General features: G+C 46.1%; 1 protein-coding gene across 11 annotated transcripts in view; it reads right to left on the reverse strand.

Annotated features, from left to right (window-relative positions):
- Positions 1-17,505, reverse strand: part of LOC139530403 (AP-3 complex subunit beta-2) — a 101,371-nt gene that overhangs the window by 18,223 nt on the left and 65,643 nt on the right. For 8 of the 11 annotated variants that reach the window (XM_071326779.1, XM_071326781.1, XM_071326778.1 and 5 more), the window contains exons 14-17: positions 14,883-14,992; positions 14,390-14,566; positions 12,082-12,268; positions 6,932-7,062 (exon numbers count right to left, since the gene is read on the reverse strand). In XM_071326779.1, coding sequence (XP_071182880.1) covers positions 6,932-7,062; positions 12,082-12,268; positions 14,390-14,566; positions 14,883-14,992 — 605 coding nt within the window. The remainder of the gene's footprint in view (positions 1-6,931; positions 7,063-12,081; positions 12,269-14,389; positions 14,567-14,882; positions 14,993-17,505) is intronic. The other 3 variants (XM_071326780.1, XM_071326775.1, XM_071326785.1) reach the window with 1 other exon arrangement.

The following is a 17,505-nucleotide window of genomic DNA, read 5'->3' on the forward strand; positions in this document are numbered from 1 at the left end:
TTCAACAACTTGAAATTACTTCAACTAGCAATTTGTTAACTTACTTTAACCAAGTTATTAAATAACTTAATAAAGTTCAAGTTAACAAATTCACAATTACTTATGGTTATCATAATCATTACAGTACACCCAATATCAAAGACTATATATCAATGGTAAAGCATGAGGTGGTGTTTGCTTATTTAACGTCGCTATGGCAGTGCAACCTTGATTGAATGAATCCAGCGGGGGTTGAATGGTGGAATACATGAGGAGAGGAACATAGAAGATCGAGAGAGGCAGATTTTGGATTGGAAACAAGGTTGGCACACACCGCACAACAAGCAAGAGTCAAACACAGCAGTTCACACGCAAAATACACAAACTGTACCACTAACTCAAGTCCAATTTCAGTTACTAAAATTAGAGACCAGTAGCCTAACTATCCATCTAGCTAAGGTCCCTTTCAAAACGGAAACTTTCTCTTTATATAAATAGCTATAAGAGACAGAGCTTCTATAGCATTAATTATTAGAATAGAATACCTGTAGCAATTTACCATCCTTTATAGGCTCAGCTAAGTAATAGTAATAAGTGAATTCCCATCTAAACCAATCGGCACTTTGACATCCAACACCAATCTTTTTGAATATGGTGCCACAGCTGGTGTGCGATCTCTAATATTTATATCCTGTAGTACTGCTCAGCGGAGTTGGAATACTTCAATAAAAACTGTCGACCATACTATTTACCAAGAATTTTCATCTATATTTTCCGTAGCTGTCTATTTACCACCAAAAACCAATGCTGGCACTAAGACCGCACTCAACGAGCTATATAGGGCCATAAGCAAACAAGAAAATGCTCATCCAGAGGCAGCGCCCCTAGTTGCGTTTTTTTTAACGCAGGGAAACTGAAATCTGTTTTACCAAATTTCTACCCGCATGTCACCTGTGCAACTACAGGAGAAATAAATCTAGATCACCTTTACTCCACACACAGAAACAAATACAAAGCTCTTCCTCTGCCTCCATTTGGCAAATCTTACCATAACTCTATCCTCCTGATTCCTTACAAGCAAACACTCAAACAGGAAGTGCCAGTGACTCGGTCAATACAGAAGTGGTCCGATGAAGCGGATGCTAAGCTACAGGACTGTTTCCCTAGCACAGACTGGAATATTTTCCGGAATTCATCCGATGGCATTGAGGAGTTTACCACATCAGTCACCGGCTTCATTAATAAAGTACATTGATGACATCATCCCCACAGTGACAGTGCGTACATATCCCAACCAGAAGCCATGGATTACAGGCAACATCCGCACTGACCTAAAGGCTAGAGCTGCCACTTTCAAGGAACGGGACATTAATCCGACGTAGACGTAGAGCCGGAGTAGTAGGATTTGATCTTAGTCCTGTATTGAAGCTTTGCCTGTTTGATGGCTCCTCCTGCTACGACCTTTGACGAGCCATCAAACAGACAAAGCATCAATACAGGCCTAAGATCGCATCCTACTACACTGACTCTGATACTCGTTGGATGTTGCAGGGCTGGCAAATTATTACAGATTACAAAGGGAAACCCAGCCGCGAGCTGCCAAGTGACGCGAGCCTACCAGACGAGCTAAATGCCTTCTATGCTTGCTTCAAGGCATGCAACACTGAACCATGCATGAGAGTACCAGCTATTCCGGACGACTGTTTGATCACACTCTCTGTAGCCGATGTAAACAGGTTAACATTCACAAGGCCGCAGGGCCAGACAGATTACTAGGACGGGTAAGAGCATGCGCTGGCAAGTGTCTTCACTGACATTTTCAACCTCTCCCTGACACAGTCTGTAATGCCTAAATGTTTCAAGCAGACTAACATAGTCCCTTGTGCCAAAGAACGCCAAGGTAATCTGTCTAAATGACTATCGCCCCGTAGCACTCACATATGTAGCAATGAAATGCTTTGAAAGGCTGGTCATGGCTCACATCAACACCATTATCCCATAAACCCTGGACCCACTCCAATTCGCATACCACAGATGACGCAAACTCTATTGCACTCCACACTGCCCTCTCCCACCTGTACCAGAGGAACACTTATGTGAGAATGCTGTTCATTGACTACAGCTCAGCGTTCAACACCATAGTGCCCTCCAAGCTCATCCCTAAGCTAAGAACCCTGGGACTGAACACCTCCCTCTGCAACTGGAACCTGGACTTCCTGATGGGCCGCCCCCAGGTGGTGAGGGTAGGCAACATCCCATCCTCCACACTGAACCTTTAACATGGGCGCCCCTCAGGGGTGCATGCTTAGTCCCCCCTGTACTCCCTGTTCACCCACAACTGCGTGGCCGCGCACAACTCCAAAACCATCATTAAGTTTGCTGACAACAAGACAGTGGTAGGCCTGATCACCGACGATGATGAGACAGTCTATAAGGAGGAGGTCAGAGACCCGGCAGTGTGGTGTCAGGACAACAACCTCTCCCTCAACGAAAGCAAGACTAAGGAGCTGATCATGGACTGGGGACGGGTCGAGAGCTTCAAGTTCCTCGGTGTCCACATCACTAACGATCTATCATGGTCCACACAAACCAACACAGTTGTGAAGAGGGCACAACAATACCTTGGGTTTGGCCGGCCGGGATGTCCTTGTCCCATCGCACTCTAGTGACTCCTGTGGCGGGCCGGGCGCATGCACGCTGACACGGTCGCCAGGTGTACAGTGTTTCCTCCGACACATTGGTGTGGCTGGCTTCCGGGTTAAGCGGGCATTGTGTCAAGAAACAGTGCAGCTTGGCTGGGTCGTGTTTCGGAGGACACACGGCTCTCGACCTTCGCCTCTCCCAAGTCCGTACGGGAGTTGCAGCGATGGGACAAGACTGTAACTACCAATTGGATACCAATAAATTGGGGAGAAAAAGGGGTAAAAATAATAATTAAAAAAGATTCTATAGCTGCATTACTGAGAGCATATTGACTGGCTGCAACACCGCTTGGTATGGCAACTGCTTGGCTTTGACCACAAGGGGCTACACAGGGTAGTGCATATGGCCCAGTACATCACTAGGGCCAAGCTCCCTGTCATCTAGGACCTCTATAACAGGTGGTGTCAGAGGAAATCCCTAAAAATTGTCAAAGACTACACTCTGCTACTGCACGGCAAGCGATAACGATGCACCAAGTCTGGAACCAACAGGACCCTGAACAGCTTCTACCCCCAAGCCATATGACTGCTAAATAGTTAGTTAAATAGATAACCAAATAAACTGAACAAAAATATAAACGCATTATGCAACAATTGAAAAATTTGACTGAGTTACAGTTCATTTAAGGAAATCAGTCAATTGAAATAAATTCACTAGACCCTAATCTATGGTTTTCACATGACTGGGGATACAGATATGCATATTTTGTTCACAAACACCTTAAAAAAAATGGGCCTCACAATGGGCCTCATCACGGTATTTCTGTGAATTCAAGTTGCCATTGATAAAACGCAATTATTTTAGTTGTCCGTAGCTTATACCTGCGCCACCGCCACCATGGGGCACTTTGTTCAAAATGTTGACATTAGCAAACCGGTCCCCCACACAATGCAATACACATGGTCTCCTGTTGAGCGGCTGGTTGGACGTACTGCCAATTGCAATCTGTGGCATTGTGTTGTGTGACAAAACTGCACATTAGAGTGGCCTTTTATTGTCCCCAGCACAGTAATGATCATGCTGTTTAATAAGCTTCTTGATATGCCACACCTGGATGGGTTATCTTGGCAAAGGAGAAATGCTCACTAACAGGGATGTAAACAAAATGGGAGAGAAAAAAACGTTTTTGTGCGTATGGAACATTTCTGGGATCTTTTATTTCAGCTCATGAAACATGGGACCAACACTTTACATGTTGCGTTTATATATATTTTTCATAATTACAGTATTTTACTAGGTGAATTTCACTTTTACTTGAGGCATTTTCTATTAAGGTGTCATGACTCTCCTGTGAGGATCCGAAGGATCAGGTTACAGTGAGTCCGCTCTACAGCGCCCTCTCTCTCCCGCAGAGGGGGAGAGGGGTGACGTTGGCCGTTTTATGACGCTCGTAAATACATTGTAGAAACAGGATTGAGGGGAATGAAACCTTTTGTTTCAAGGAGATTACTCCCGCCAAAACTACAACATCAAAAGGCTGGATAATGAACAATATTTCTGTAATCCAGACATTGGGAATGGTCCGTGGGTATTTAAAGAATAAGGATGTTAGCCTTCTAAATGAAAAAATTGTTTTTCATATAAAGTCTTAACCAGTCAGTGACCACACCCACGTGGGCACAGACATTATGTCGGCGTCATGGAACGCCCCTTTTGCCAGAGTGCATAAAACCCCTTGTGAAGAATTAACATATCAGACCAAGCCGGTGGACGGTGTTGAACCGGACGTCATAAATGGTTCGACTCTATGAGACCAGAAAAACGTGAAGCGCGGCTGCACGTTGAAATGGTAGGAATTTAAATCTCTAGATATAGTACATTGCTGTGTTGCTAAGGGCGTGTAAAATGGTTAGACTCTACATTAGACCAGCGTGACCGACAGCGTGAGCTGAAAGATACGAAATGGTTAGAAACTCTCTCTCTCTCGAAGACAACACAGGAACATTCAGTCTGCAGCTGTTTAAGTATTATTCAACTGTATGTACGATAGTGGAATTCCTTTGTTTCTCCCTTTCCCTCTCTTTTGAATCCGCCATTTAGTGTAACAAAACGTCATATCGGTTTAGTCCACTAGGGACCTTTCATTGCATTGTGTTAGTAACCAATAACTATACTGTGTGTGTGTGTTTATGTATTTCTGTATGATTATTTAGTTAGTTAGTAAATAAATAATTAAGCCAATTTGTATATTGCTGATTCATAATTTATGCTAGGGTTCGTGCAGATATCCAAGAATATTGACTATGACTGATGTAAGAGATATTTATATCTTTAGAGTTTAGTCAGGAGATAGTAACTCGTTAAATAACTTTTCCCGTGGTGCCCCAGATTACTACTTAATGAATTGTTATATGATTCATTTAATTGCGTAATAATTGAACGTGGTATGTAATTATTTTATAAAATAACAGTCAAACACATTAATGATAGTCATGACACGACAAAGGTATTTTTACTTAAGTATGATAATTGGGTTCTTTTTCCACCACTGGATAGAATCCTCTGCAAAGGGTTCTACCCAGCACCAAAAAGGGTGCCCCTATGGGGACACACCGAAGACCCCTATATGGTTCTAATTAGCACCTTTTTTTCTAAGAGTGTAGCTAGACTATCCATACAATAAGATCAACTAGTTATTTGGGCAAACTACCCCATCAAGTGTCTGGAATTAGTTATTTGGATGAACTATCTCTTTAAGTCACTGAAGCGCCCTGTTTGAGTGGTACAGAGAAATTAGAGAGAGAGTAGAGCAGTCAGTAAAAATACACTGCACTCTCAAACGGGAGGCACCTCTCGCCTGTCTCCTAGCAAGCCGATCCGCCCCTCACTGCTGGTTATGACCTCCTCTATCTGCGGACCGAGGGCAGAGAGAGAGAGGTCATGGGGTCAAAAGTCACCAGATACAAATCCACATGTGAACTCATCTGGAAATCTGCTTTGGTCATGAATGACACATTAATGCAGAATCATGGGGAATGAAAAGACATTGTTAAAACATAAACAGTTCACGGAGCAACGATAAACCAATGGAACAACCAAACCAAATCAAGAATTCAAGTCCCTCCTCCAGCGCAATTTTTTAAAAGGGTTTTGTAGGCTGATTTGGACGTAAGGAGCGAGACTTAAGGATATTGATTTGATGTCAGCCTTTGGCACATATCGTTGAAAATGAACCGATGGCACATGGAATGATAATGTGGAAAAATGGGAGCCTCTGTGGTTTGGGTAATTAGAGGTGTTTAGGTGAGACTATACTGCATGGTGGTTATTTGAGTCTGTGTGGTGTGTTTTAGTAACAGTACATTTGCTGGGTTGTTTTCATTAGGCATCAAACAGAAAAAAAATACTTGGAGTTGTCCAATAAACGCTTATTATGGTTTTCCGTTGTAAAATGAATAAGACCCTGTTTTGCCTCTTTTCTGTGTGTTCCAAGCTGAGCTGCATTGCTGGAAGGTACCCTTCCATCCCTTTATGCCATGTGCCATTGGCTCAAGCAGGTGAGTTATCACCAAAGGGGGTGGGGGTGTGGGTGATTGAGTGTTTGTTACCCTATAGAGGCCAGAGGAGCGAGGGGTCTAATGGGTAGCATAGTATTGGATAAACTTGACAAGTAGGCCACAGCTAGGCCAGCTAGAGTTTACTAGCGGACACCTGACAGTGATTTCCCAATTTCACTAGTGTGTGCTCAGATGTGATAGCTAACTAGCCTCAGCTGCCATTAGCATAACAATATTCCACTCTGTTACCAGTTGATCGGAGTTGACACTTGGACAGGTGATTCCTGTTACCCAGTCAATTTCAGATTCATTCTGTTACGTTATTAGCTGTTACATAATCATGTTTACTGGGCAGATAATATGGCAACCATACAGTTTAAGCATCTGGGTCCTTGAACTTGACTAAAACAGAATTAACCTTTTTAGGACACATTCTGGCACCACTGGCAGTATGTGCGGAAGCAGCATCCCATTGACAATGCATGGGAGACAATAGGGATGTCCGTAGTGCATACGTGGATGACGTTATGCTAATGAACAGTGAGTGACCAGTGAATGACTGGCAGGTGGTCATGATTAATGAAGTCAGTGTTATGTGTCAGTGTTTGGGTGCTACTGCAATTTGGTGGTGGTGCTGCGCCCCCTCCAAGGCAATGCCCAACTAGAGGAGCGCCCCCTCGGGCCCCCCTCGGGTTTTGGGGGGCCCCTAGAGGCCCCCTGTCTCTGGCTGTTACTGTTTCCACTGCACGCACAGACTCCTTCACCTCCACGTTGCGCACAGAGGGGTCTGGGGCGGCCTCGGGCCAGTCGGGCAGCACCTGGTAGCCGCCGGCCTTGGCATTCAGTAGGTGGGACAACGAGCCCAGCTGGAAGTGGTCTCGATCTGATAAACACAGAGGAAAAAAGACAGTAAGATCCACATCATTTCATAAAACATTATTATATTGTATCTCTATGGTATGAATTATGGTTAGGACCATGTTTACTTACAATTTATTTTTAAAAGGCTCATGTCTGACAACACAAAACAGAAATAGTAAGGGTCTCAGATCTGGTTGTGCCATCTTGCCAACTCTGCGGTCATTATCTGTCACGACTTCTGCCGAAGTCGTTGCCTCTCCTTGTCCGGGCGGTGTTCGGCGGTCGACTTCACCGGTCTTCTAGTCATCATCGATCCATTTTTCATTTTCCATTGGTTTTGTCTTGTCTTCCCACACACCTGTTGTCAATCCCATTCATTACCTGTTGTGTATTTAACCCTCTGTTTCCCTTCATGTGTTTGTCAGAGATTGTTCGTTGTCATGTGTTGTGTTAATTGTGTATAGGTGTGCGACGGGTCTTCGTACCCAGATTTGTTTTATATTTTTTCCGTGAGTGTTATGGAGCAGATTACTAGGACTTTAATTAAAGTACTCCATTCTACACTCTATTTGACTCTCCTGCGCCTGACTTCCTCTGCCACTTATACACGCAATTGTGACAGAATCTCCTGCCTTACCGGGAAAGCCCTGGAGTGGGCCAACGCTGTGTGTGGAGTGGATAAGGCGTTGGACCATTTTGAGGAGCTCATCTGCCATTTCCGGAAGGTATTCGACCACCCATCCGAAGGCAGAGCAGCAGGTGAGCTCCTCTATCATCTGAGGCAGGGGAAGAGGAGTGCTCAGGAGTTCGCGTTGGAGTTTAGGACTTTGGCTGCCGGCGCTGGATGGAGCGACAGGGCCCTGATCGACCACTACCGTTGTAGTCTACGCGAGGACGTCCGTCGGGAGCTGGCCTGTAGAGACACCACCCTCAACTTCGACCAACTGGTGGATATGTCCATCAGGCTGGACAACATGCTGGCTACTCGGGGACGTCTAGATCGGGGTCTGGTTGTTCCATCCTCCCGCACTCTCTCTCCCGAACCTATGGAATTGGGAGGGATGGTGCGCAGGGAGACCGGAGGGGGTACCCGCTCGAGCACCATCTATGATCGCAGAGATCACACTGCTGATCGGTGCCGGGTTGGTTCCTCTGGGAATAGAGAAGGCAGGCAGGGCACTCTGGCATCACCCCAGGTGAGTAGGCACCATACTCATCCAGAGCCCTCTGCTGCACTTATGTTTGTCTCTGTCACCTTTCCGGATTTTTCCCTGCATTCCCAGTATAAGGCGCTAGTAGATTCAGGCGCGGCTGGGAATTTCATTAATAAAAATTTAGCTTATAGTTTAGGGATTCCTATTGTTTCTGTGGATATGCCTTTCCCTATTCATGCCTTAGATAGTCGACCAATAGGGTCAGGGTTTATCAGGGAGGTCACCGCACCTTTGTCTATGATAACGCAGGGGGGTCACAAGGAGAAGATTAGTCTTTTCCTTATTGATTCTCCTGCGTATTCTGTGGTGTTAGGCCTACCCTGGTTAACTACTCATAACCCCACTGTTTCTTGGCCACAGAGGGCTCTCACGGGGTGGTCGCGAGAGTGCTCAGGTAGGTGTGTAGGGGTTTCCGTTGGTGCTACTACGGTGGAAAGTCCAGACCAGGTTTCCACCGTGCGCATTCCCCCAGAATATGCCGATTTGGCACTCGCCTTCTGTAAAAAGAAGGCGACTCAATTACCACCCCATCGACAGGGGGATTGTGCGATAGATCTCCTGGTAGACGCTGCATATCCCAGGAGTCATGTGTATCCTCTGTCGCAAGCGGAGACAGTGGCTATGAATAATTATATCTCTGAATCCCTGCGTCAGGGGTTCATTCAGCCATCCATTTCACCCGCCTCTTCGAGTTTCTTTTTTGTGAAGAAGAAGGATGGCGGTTTACGCCCGTGCATTGATTATCGAGACCTTAATAAAATCACGGTAAAATATAGTTACCCGCTACCTTTGATTAATACAGTAATGGAGTCAATGCGCGGGGCCCGCTTCTTCACAAAATTGGATCTCAGGAGTGCGTACAATCTGGTGCGTATTAGGAAGGGGGATGAGTGGAAGACGGCATTTAGCACCACCTCAGGTCATTATGAGTACCTGGTCATGCCATATGGGTTGATGAATGCTCCATCAGTCTTCCAATCGTTTGTAGATGAGATCTTCAGGGACCTGAATGGGCAGGGTGTAGTGGTGTATATCGATGATATTTTGATATACTCTGCTACACGCGCTGAGCATGTGTCCTTGGTGCGCAGGGTGCTTGGTCGCCTGTTGGAGCATGATTTATATGTCAAGGCTGAGAAATGCTTGTTCTTCCAACAATCTATCTCCTTCCTAGGGCATCAGATTTCCACTTCAGGAGTGGAAATGGAGAGCGATCGCATTACAGCCGTGCGTAATTGGCCGACTCCAACCACGGTAAAGGAGGTGCAGCGTTTTTTAGGGTTTGCCAATTACTACCGGAGATTTATCCGGGGTTTTGGTCAGGTTGCAGCTCCCATTACCTCACTGCTAAAGGGGGGACCGGTGCGCTTGCAGTGGTCGGCCGAGGCGAATAGGGCTTTTGGTAAACTGAAGGCTCTGTTTACCTCGGCGCCTGTGTTGGCTCATCCGGATCCCTCTTTGCCATTCATAGTAGAGGTGGACGCATCCGAAGCTGGGATAGGAGCAGTGCTCTCTCAGCGTTCGGGTGTGCCACCGAAGCTTCGCCCCTGTGCTTTCTTTTCGAAGAAGCTCAGCCCGGCGGAGCGTAACTATGATGTGGGGGACCGAGAGCTGTTAGCTGTCGTAAAAGCCTTGAAGGTGTGGAGGCATTGGCTTGAGGGGGCTAATCACCCTTTTCTCATCTGGACTGACCACCGCAATCTGGAGTACATCCGGCAGGCGAAGAGACTAAATCCTCGCCAGGCAAGGTGGGCCATGTTTTTCACTCGTTTTGTGTTTACGCTTACTTACAGACCAGGCTCCCAGAACGTCAAGGCAGACGCATTGTCTCGGCTGTATGACACAGAGGAGCGACCCATGGATCCCACTCCCATACTCCCAGAGTCGTGTTTGGTGGCGCCAGTAGTGTGGGAGCTGGACGCGGACATTGAGCGGGCGTCACGTGCAGAGCCCTCTCCTCCTGAGTGTCCAGCTGGTCGTCTGTACGTTCCGTCTGCTGTCCGCGACCGATTGATCTATTGGGCTCACACATCACCCTCCTCTGGTCATCCTGGGATAGGTCGGACGATGCGCTGTCTTGATGGGAGGTACTGGTGGCCCACTTTAGCTAAGGACGTGAGGATTTATGTTTCCTCCTGTTCGGTGTGCGCCCAGTGCAAGGCTCCTAGACACCTGCCTAGAGGTAAGCTTTTACCTTTACCCGTTCCTCAACGGCCGTGGTCGCACCTGTCAGTGGATTTTGTGACTGATCTTCCACCTTCACAGGGTTACACCACGATCCTGGTCGTTGTGGATCGGTTCTCTAAGTCCTGTCGTCTTCTCCCTTTGCCCGGTCTCCCTACGGCCTTACAAACTGCGGAGGCTCTGTTTACACATGTTTTCCGGCATTATGGGGTGCCTGAGGATATAGTGTCTGATCGGGGTCCCCAGTTCACGTCAAGGGTCTGGAAGGCGTTCATGGAACGTCTGGGGATCTCGGTTAGTCTTACCTCAGGTTTTCACCCCGAGAGTAATGGGCAGGTGGAGAGAGTTAACCAGGATGTGGGCAGGTTTCTGCGGTCCTATTGCCAGGACCGGCCAGGGGAGTGGGCGAAGTTCGTGCCCTGGGCAGAGATAGCCCAGAACTCGCTACGTCACTCCTCCACTAACCTTACCCCTTTTCAATGTGTATTAGGGTATCAGCCGGTTCTGGCTCCTTGGCATCAGAGTCAGACCGAAGCTCCTGCGGTGGACAATTGGTTTCGGCACGCTGAGGAAACTTGGGAGGCAGCCCACGTCCACCTTCAGCGTGCCATAAGGCGCCAGAAAATTGGCGCAGACCGTCGCCGCAGTGAGGCCCCGGTGTTCGTACCAGGGGACAGGGTCTGGCTCTCGACCCGAAACCTGCCCCTCCGCCTGCTCTGCCGGAAGCTGTGTCCGCGGTTTGTGGGGCCGTTTAAAGTCCTGAGGAGAGTGAACGAGGTATGTTATAGATTACAACTGCCCATTAATTACCGTATTAACCCCTCGTTCCATGTGTCTCTCCTCAGGCCGGTGGTGGCTGGCCCGCTCCAGGAGGCTGAAGTGCGTGAAGTTCCTCCGCCTCCTCTAGACATCGAGGGGGTCCCGGCGTACGCTATTCGATCCATTTTGGATTCGAGACGTCGGGCGAGGGGCCTTCAGTACCTCGTGGACTGGGAGGGGTACGGGCCGGAGGAGAGATGCTGGGTTCCGGTGGAGGACGTTTTAGATCCTTCTATGTTAAAAGAATTCCACCGCCTCCATCCGGATCGCCCTGCACCTCGCCCTCCGGGTCGTCCCCGAGGCCGGTGTCGACGCGCTGCTGGAGCCGCGCGTCAGGGGGGGGGTAATGTCACGACTTCTGCCGAAGTCGTTGCCTCTCCTTGTCCGGGCGGTGTTCGGCGGTCGACTTCACCGGTCTTCTAGTCATCATCGATCCATTTTTCATTTTCCATTGGTTTTGTCTTGTCTTCCCACACACCTGTTGTCAATCCCATTCATTACCTGTTGTGTATTTAACCCTCTGTTTCCCTTCATGTGTTTGTCAGAGATTGTTCGTTGTCATGTGTTGTGTTAATTGTGTATAGGTGTGCGACGGGTCTTCGTACCCAGATTTGTTTTATATTTTTTCCGTGAGTGTTATGGAGCAGATTACTAGGACTTTAATTAAAGTACTCCATTCTACACTCTATTTGACTCTCCTGCGCCTGACTTCCTCTGCCACTTATACACGCAATTGTGACATTATCGCCATAGACGTTGGCAGTAGAGCACAAACTGATCTGGGACCAGGATAGTAAAAAATAACACCATCTGATGAAAGACACCTTTAAATGGAGACTCGAGGACGGGCGCAGGCTTAAGGGCCAGGAACAGCTTCTTGGCATACTTGCTGAGGGCACCACTCTTGTCAGTGGGCACGATGAGCTGGCGGATGAAGCGCGCCCGGTCGCGAATGTCATAGTTCTGGTCGTACTTGGCCAGGTTCAGCACGTACTGAGTGAGCAGTTTTGTCTGAGGGAGGAGAGGAACAAGGGAGGAGGGAGTGTGGGAGGAGGGGAAAAGAGAGAGAATGTTACTTTCAACTGGCGGGAGGTGACAGCTTGGTGCCAGAGACAGAGAGAGAGAGACACACAGAGAGAGAGTTTTCAACACCATGGACAGCGCCATAGGGATGACTGTATCATACCAGTGGATCATTGGTGGAAGGACCATAGAAATAGTAACTGTACAAGAGCCTTGGCTGTACCATATTGAATCATGCTGAAAGTCTAAATCACTCCCTACCTATGGAAAATATGCTTTAATGGTGAGATGGAAGTGTTTTTATCCAAAAAGGGAGTAAGCCTGCTTGTGCAGTAAAATCAGAACAACATTATTTGCTTCTCTGCCATCTTGGGAAAGGGTTTAATACAAGACACTGCTGCGAAGCTGGGGAGCTAAAGCAGCTAAAGGACGTGGCCATACTAAACCCACTGTTTTCTCAGTGTTTTGGTAAAGACTTTACAAATACAAGCTGCTGTACCAGCTGTTCCCTAGAGAACCATGGGATAGAAGGGGAATAAAGACAAAGGGAAAATATAGCCTAGTGCTGTGCCTGTCTTATTCTCATATGCCGAAACATGAGGTGATGGCGGCAGCTGAATGGCACGACAATGGGCCTCAAGATATCTCTGTGCATTCAAATTGCCATCGATAAAATGCAATTGTGTTCGTTTTCCGTTGCTTATGCCGGCCCATACTATAACCCTATCATGGGGCACTCAATGTTGACATCAGCAAACCGCTTGCCCACACAACACCATACACGTGGTCTGCGGTTGCGAGGCTGGTTGGACGTCCTGCCAAATTCTCTTAAACGACGTGAGAGGCAGCTTATGGTAGAGAAATGAACATTAAATTCTCTGACAAAAAGCTCTGTTGAACATTCCTGCAGTCAGCATGCCAATTGCACGCTCCCTCAAAACATTTACATTACATTTAAGTCATTTAGCAGACGCTCTTATCCAGAGCGACTTACAAGTTGGTGCATTCACCTTATGATGTCCAGTGGAACAACCACTTTACAATAGTGCATCTAACTCTAAGGGGGGGGGGGGTTAGAAGGATTACTTTATCCTATCCTAGGTATTCCTTAAAGAGGTGGGGTTTCAGGTGTCTCCGGAATATGAGACCATGTGGAGAGCAGAGATAATATGAGACCATGTGGAGAGCAGAGAGAATATGAGACCATGTGGAGAGCAGAAAGAGAATATGAGACCATGTGGAGAGCAGAGATAATGAGACGATGTGGAGAGCAGAGAGAGAATATGAGACCATGTGGAGATCAGAGAGAGAATATGAGACCATGTGGAGAGCAGAGAGAGAACATGAGACTATGTGGAGATCAGAGAGAGAATATGAGACCATGTGGAGAGCAGAAAGAGCATATGAGACCATGTGGAGAGCAGAGTCTCATGATGTACCTACCTCAAAACTTGAGACATCTGTGGTATTGTGTTGTGTGACAAAACTGCACATTTTAGAGTGGCCTTTTATTGTCCCCAGCACAAGGTGCACCTGTGTAATGATCATGCTGTTTAATCAGCTTCTTGATATGCCACACCTGTCAGGTGGATGGATAATCTTGGCAAAAGAGAAATGCTCACTAACAGGGATGTAAACAAATTTGTGGACAACATTTGAGAGATTTAAGCTTTTTACACGTATGGAACATTTTTGGGATCTTTCATTTCAGCTCATGAAACATGGGACCAACATTTTACATGTTGTGTTCATATTTGTATTCAGTGTAGATGCTGGCACCTGTTCGGAGTTGGCCAGGTAGAGTTTGTCAGCCAGGAGATGGTTATAACACATTATAACGGAGTCATACATGCTCATCACAAGTCCTAAATGCATTATAACTGCATCATCTGTTTGGAGTTGGCCAGGTAGAGTTTGTCAGCCAGGAGATGGTTATAACACATTATAACGGGGTCATACATGCTCATCACAAGTCCTAAATGCATTATAACTGCATCACCTGTTTGGAGTTGGCCAGGTAGAGTTTGTCAGCCAGGAGATGGTTATAACACATTATAACGGGGTCATACATGCTCATCACAAGTCCTAAATGCATTATAACTGCATCACCTGTTTGGAGTTGGTCAGGTAGAGTTTGGCAGCCAGGTTGATGATCTGCAGCTTGACGATGTCTTCCTCGTTGGTGAAGGTCTTGGCCATCTTCCTCAGGACATCCGGAGCGATCTTGGGAACGTGCTCACAGTACTCCCCGATCAGCCACAGGATACTGGCCCGCGCCATGGGCACCTGTGTAGGCAGACAGTGCATGAACATTGCAAACAGGCTGAGTCGAGTGGAGAAACTGGAAGAGCTAGCTCTGGCTCTCGGTCATATGTTACAATTCCTGAAATACAATCATAATACAATACAATTAGTTTTTTCAACAAAAGTGCCTATTTGTTGCTTACTCAAAACAAACTGACAGCACAACCAAGCAGGACTGTTGTGAAGGTTTGGGGACAAATATGATTAAAAAAATAAAATAATTATGACAAGAAAAAGAGCACCTCATGTAGTAACACTATGGGGTCAAAGTTAAGATCAGAGGCCTAGGTACACATACCTGGATGTTGTCGGTGAGTTTGGCCATGTGCTTGATGATGTCACTGTGCTGCTCGGGCTGCATCTGCAGCAGCTTCTTAATCACCACCACCGACTCGGCCACTACTAACTCTGCAACCGACACATGTTCATGCTGTTATTTCACAACCTTCATTGAACTTTTGTTATATCACATGGGCCGTTGAGAGGAAATGTTTGATATGCTGTCAGCTGAAGCACAGGGAATCCTGATATGTTCAAACCCAAAACTTGACTCTACAGGAATGACCCCAACACAGCCAAAACCCATTTGTAAGAAAATCAATACTTAAAAAAAAAATGGACCAGCCGTGACTGCTTTTCTTCCCCTTTTCTTCAGTTTACAATAGGATTCACTATATCTTTAGTAAAGATAGGCACATAATTGAGGAATATGATATAGAAAAAAATTTAAATAAAAAAATACCTTATTTACATAAGTATTTAGATGTTTCTACAACTTGATTGGAGTCCACCGGTGGTCAATTTAATTGATTGGACATGATTTGGAAAAACACACACCTGTCTATATAAGGTCCCACAGTTGACCGTGCAAGTCAGAGCAAAAACCAAGCCATGAGGTCGAAGGAATTGTCCATAGAGCTCAGAGACAGAATTGAGTCGAGACACAGATCTGGGGAAGGGTACCAAAAAATGTCTTCAAGACAAGAATACAGTGGCCTCCATCATTTGTAAATGGAAGAAGTTTGGAAACACCAAGACTCTTCCTAGAGCTGGGCGCCTGGCCAAACTGAGCAATCGGGGGAGAAGGGCCTTGGTCAGGAAGGTGACCAAGAACCCGATGGTCACTCTGACAGAGCTCCAGAGGTTCTCTGTGAAGATGGGAGAACCTTCCAGAAGGACAACCATCTCTGCAGCACTCCACCAATCAGGCCTTTATGGTAGAATGGCCAGACGAAAGCCACTCCTCAGTAAAAGGCACATGACAGCGTGTTTGGAGTTCGCCAAAAGGCACCTTAAGGATTCTCAGACCATGGCGAAGGTTCCCTTCCAACAGGACAACGACCCTAAGCACACAGCCAAAACAACGCATGAGTGGCTTCGGGACAAGTCTCTGAATGTCCTTGAGGGGCCCAGCCAGAGCCCGGACTTGAACCCGATCAAACATCTCGAGAGACCTGAAAATAGCTGTGCAGTTATGCTCCCCATCCAACCTGACAGAGCTTGAGAGGATTTGCAGAGAAGAATGGGAGAAACTCCCCAAATACAGATGTGCCAAATTGTAGCGTCATACCCAAGAAGACTGAAGGCTGTAATCGCTGCCAAAGGTGCTTCAACAACGTACTGAGTAAAGGTTCTGAATACTTACGTAAATGTGATATTTACATTTTTATTTTTAATACATTTGCAAAAAAAAAAAAAAAAACTGTTTTTGCTTTGTCATTATGGGGTATTATTGTGTGTAGAATGATGAGGGGAAAAAACAATTGAATCCATTTTAGAATAAGGCTGTAACGTAACAAAATGTGGAAAAAGTCAAGGGGTCTGAATACTTTCCGAATGCACTTTGAACGGGGTATGGTTCAAAGGCACCATACCCCATATTTTGTATCGCTCAGAAAGATGGCAGGAATATGAGCATTCGTAATTTCAGACTTTTTCGTTATGATACTTATTTCAACGTCTGTTAAAATAGTGAGACAAGAAAATAACATTTTGCAGGAATATAAAAGTTTTGGGAAGGGCAAGGAGAGTTCAGCTCAGTATGGTTAAAGACGCACCAGTTTGCATCAAGATCTGCAACGCTGCTGGTATTTCCACGCTCAACATTTTCCTGTGTGTATCAAGAATATTCTACCACCCAAAGGACTTGATACAACTGTGGGAAGCATTGGAGTCAACATCGGTCAGTATCCATGGGGGGGGGGGGGGTTGCAACTCAATATTAGGAAGGTGTTCCTAATGTTTGGTATACTCAGTGTATGTCCATGTGTTTGAATAATAGACCAAGATCGACTCAAGTATTTGGAATCACCCACAGATGAAGGTACAACGGTGAGGTGTCACCGTCTGTGCTCTGGGATGTATGCAAAGCTGTAATGAGGGGGGAAATGATCCCCTCTACATCTCTTTTAAAGAACATTAGAAGAGAGAAACTTAATAAACTGCAATCTCAGTTAAAACAATTAAAAAGGGCTCATAAACCTCTGGATTCCAAGCTGAAACAAGAAATTAAAAAGATGAAGAATAAAATGGAAGAAAATGTACTCACAAGAAAAAAAAAGGTGTATTCCTACAACAGAGGTACTATGAAGTAGGCAGTAAGTCTATGAAACTATTAGCCTATAGACTGAAAAAAGAACAAGGCAACAGTCTCCCACAAATGATTCAGCGCCCCCCCCCCCCCCCCCCCTTGGGCCAATTAGTGCCAGTTATTGAAATGTATGGTGCGTGGAGTAATGAGAGAGATAAATAAATAAATAAATCGAATTAAAAAGTATAATTTGCGGAAAATATAATGGGCGGAGCTTATATGCCCTTATGGGAAAATTGTTGCTTAATTTCCTTATGGGGGACAACAAGCAGATATAACTGTCTACAAGATAAGGAACCCCCAAACCAAAATAATTCAACATAAAGTAGAA

Source organism: Salvelinus alpinus, chromosome 9 (assembly GCF_045679555.1).
Source record: "Salvelinus alpinus chromosome 9, SLU_Salpinus.1, whole genome shotgun sequence".
NCBI classification, from domain to species: Eukaryota; Metazoa; Chordata; class Actinopteri; order Salmoniformes; family Salmonidae; genus Salvelinus; species Salvelinus alpinus.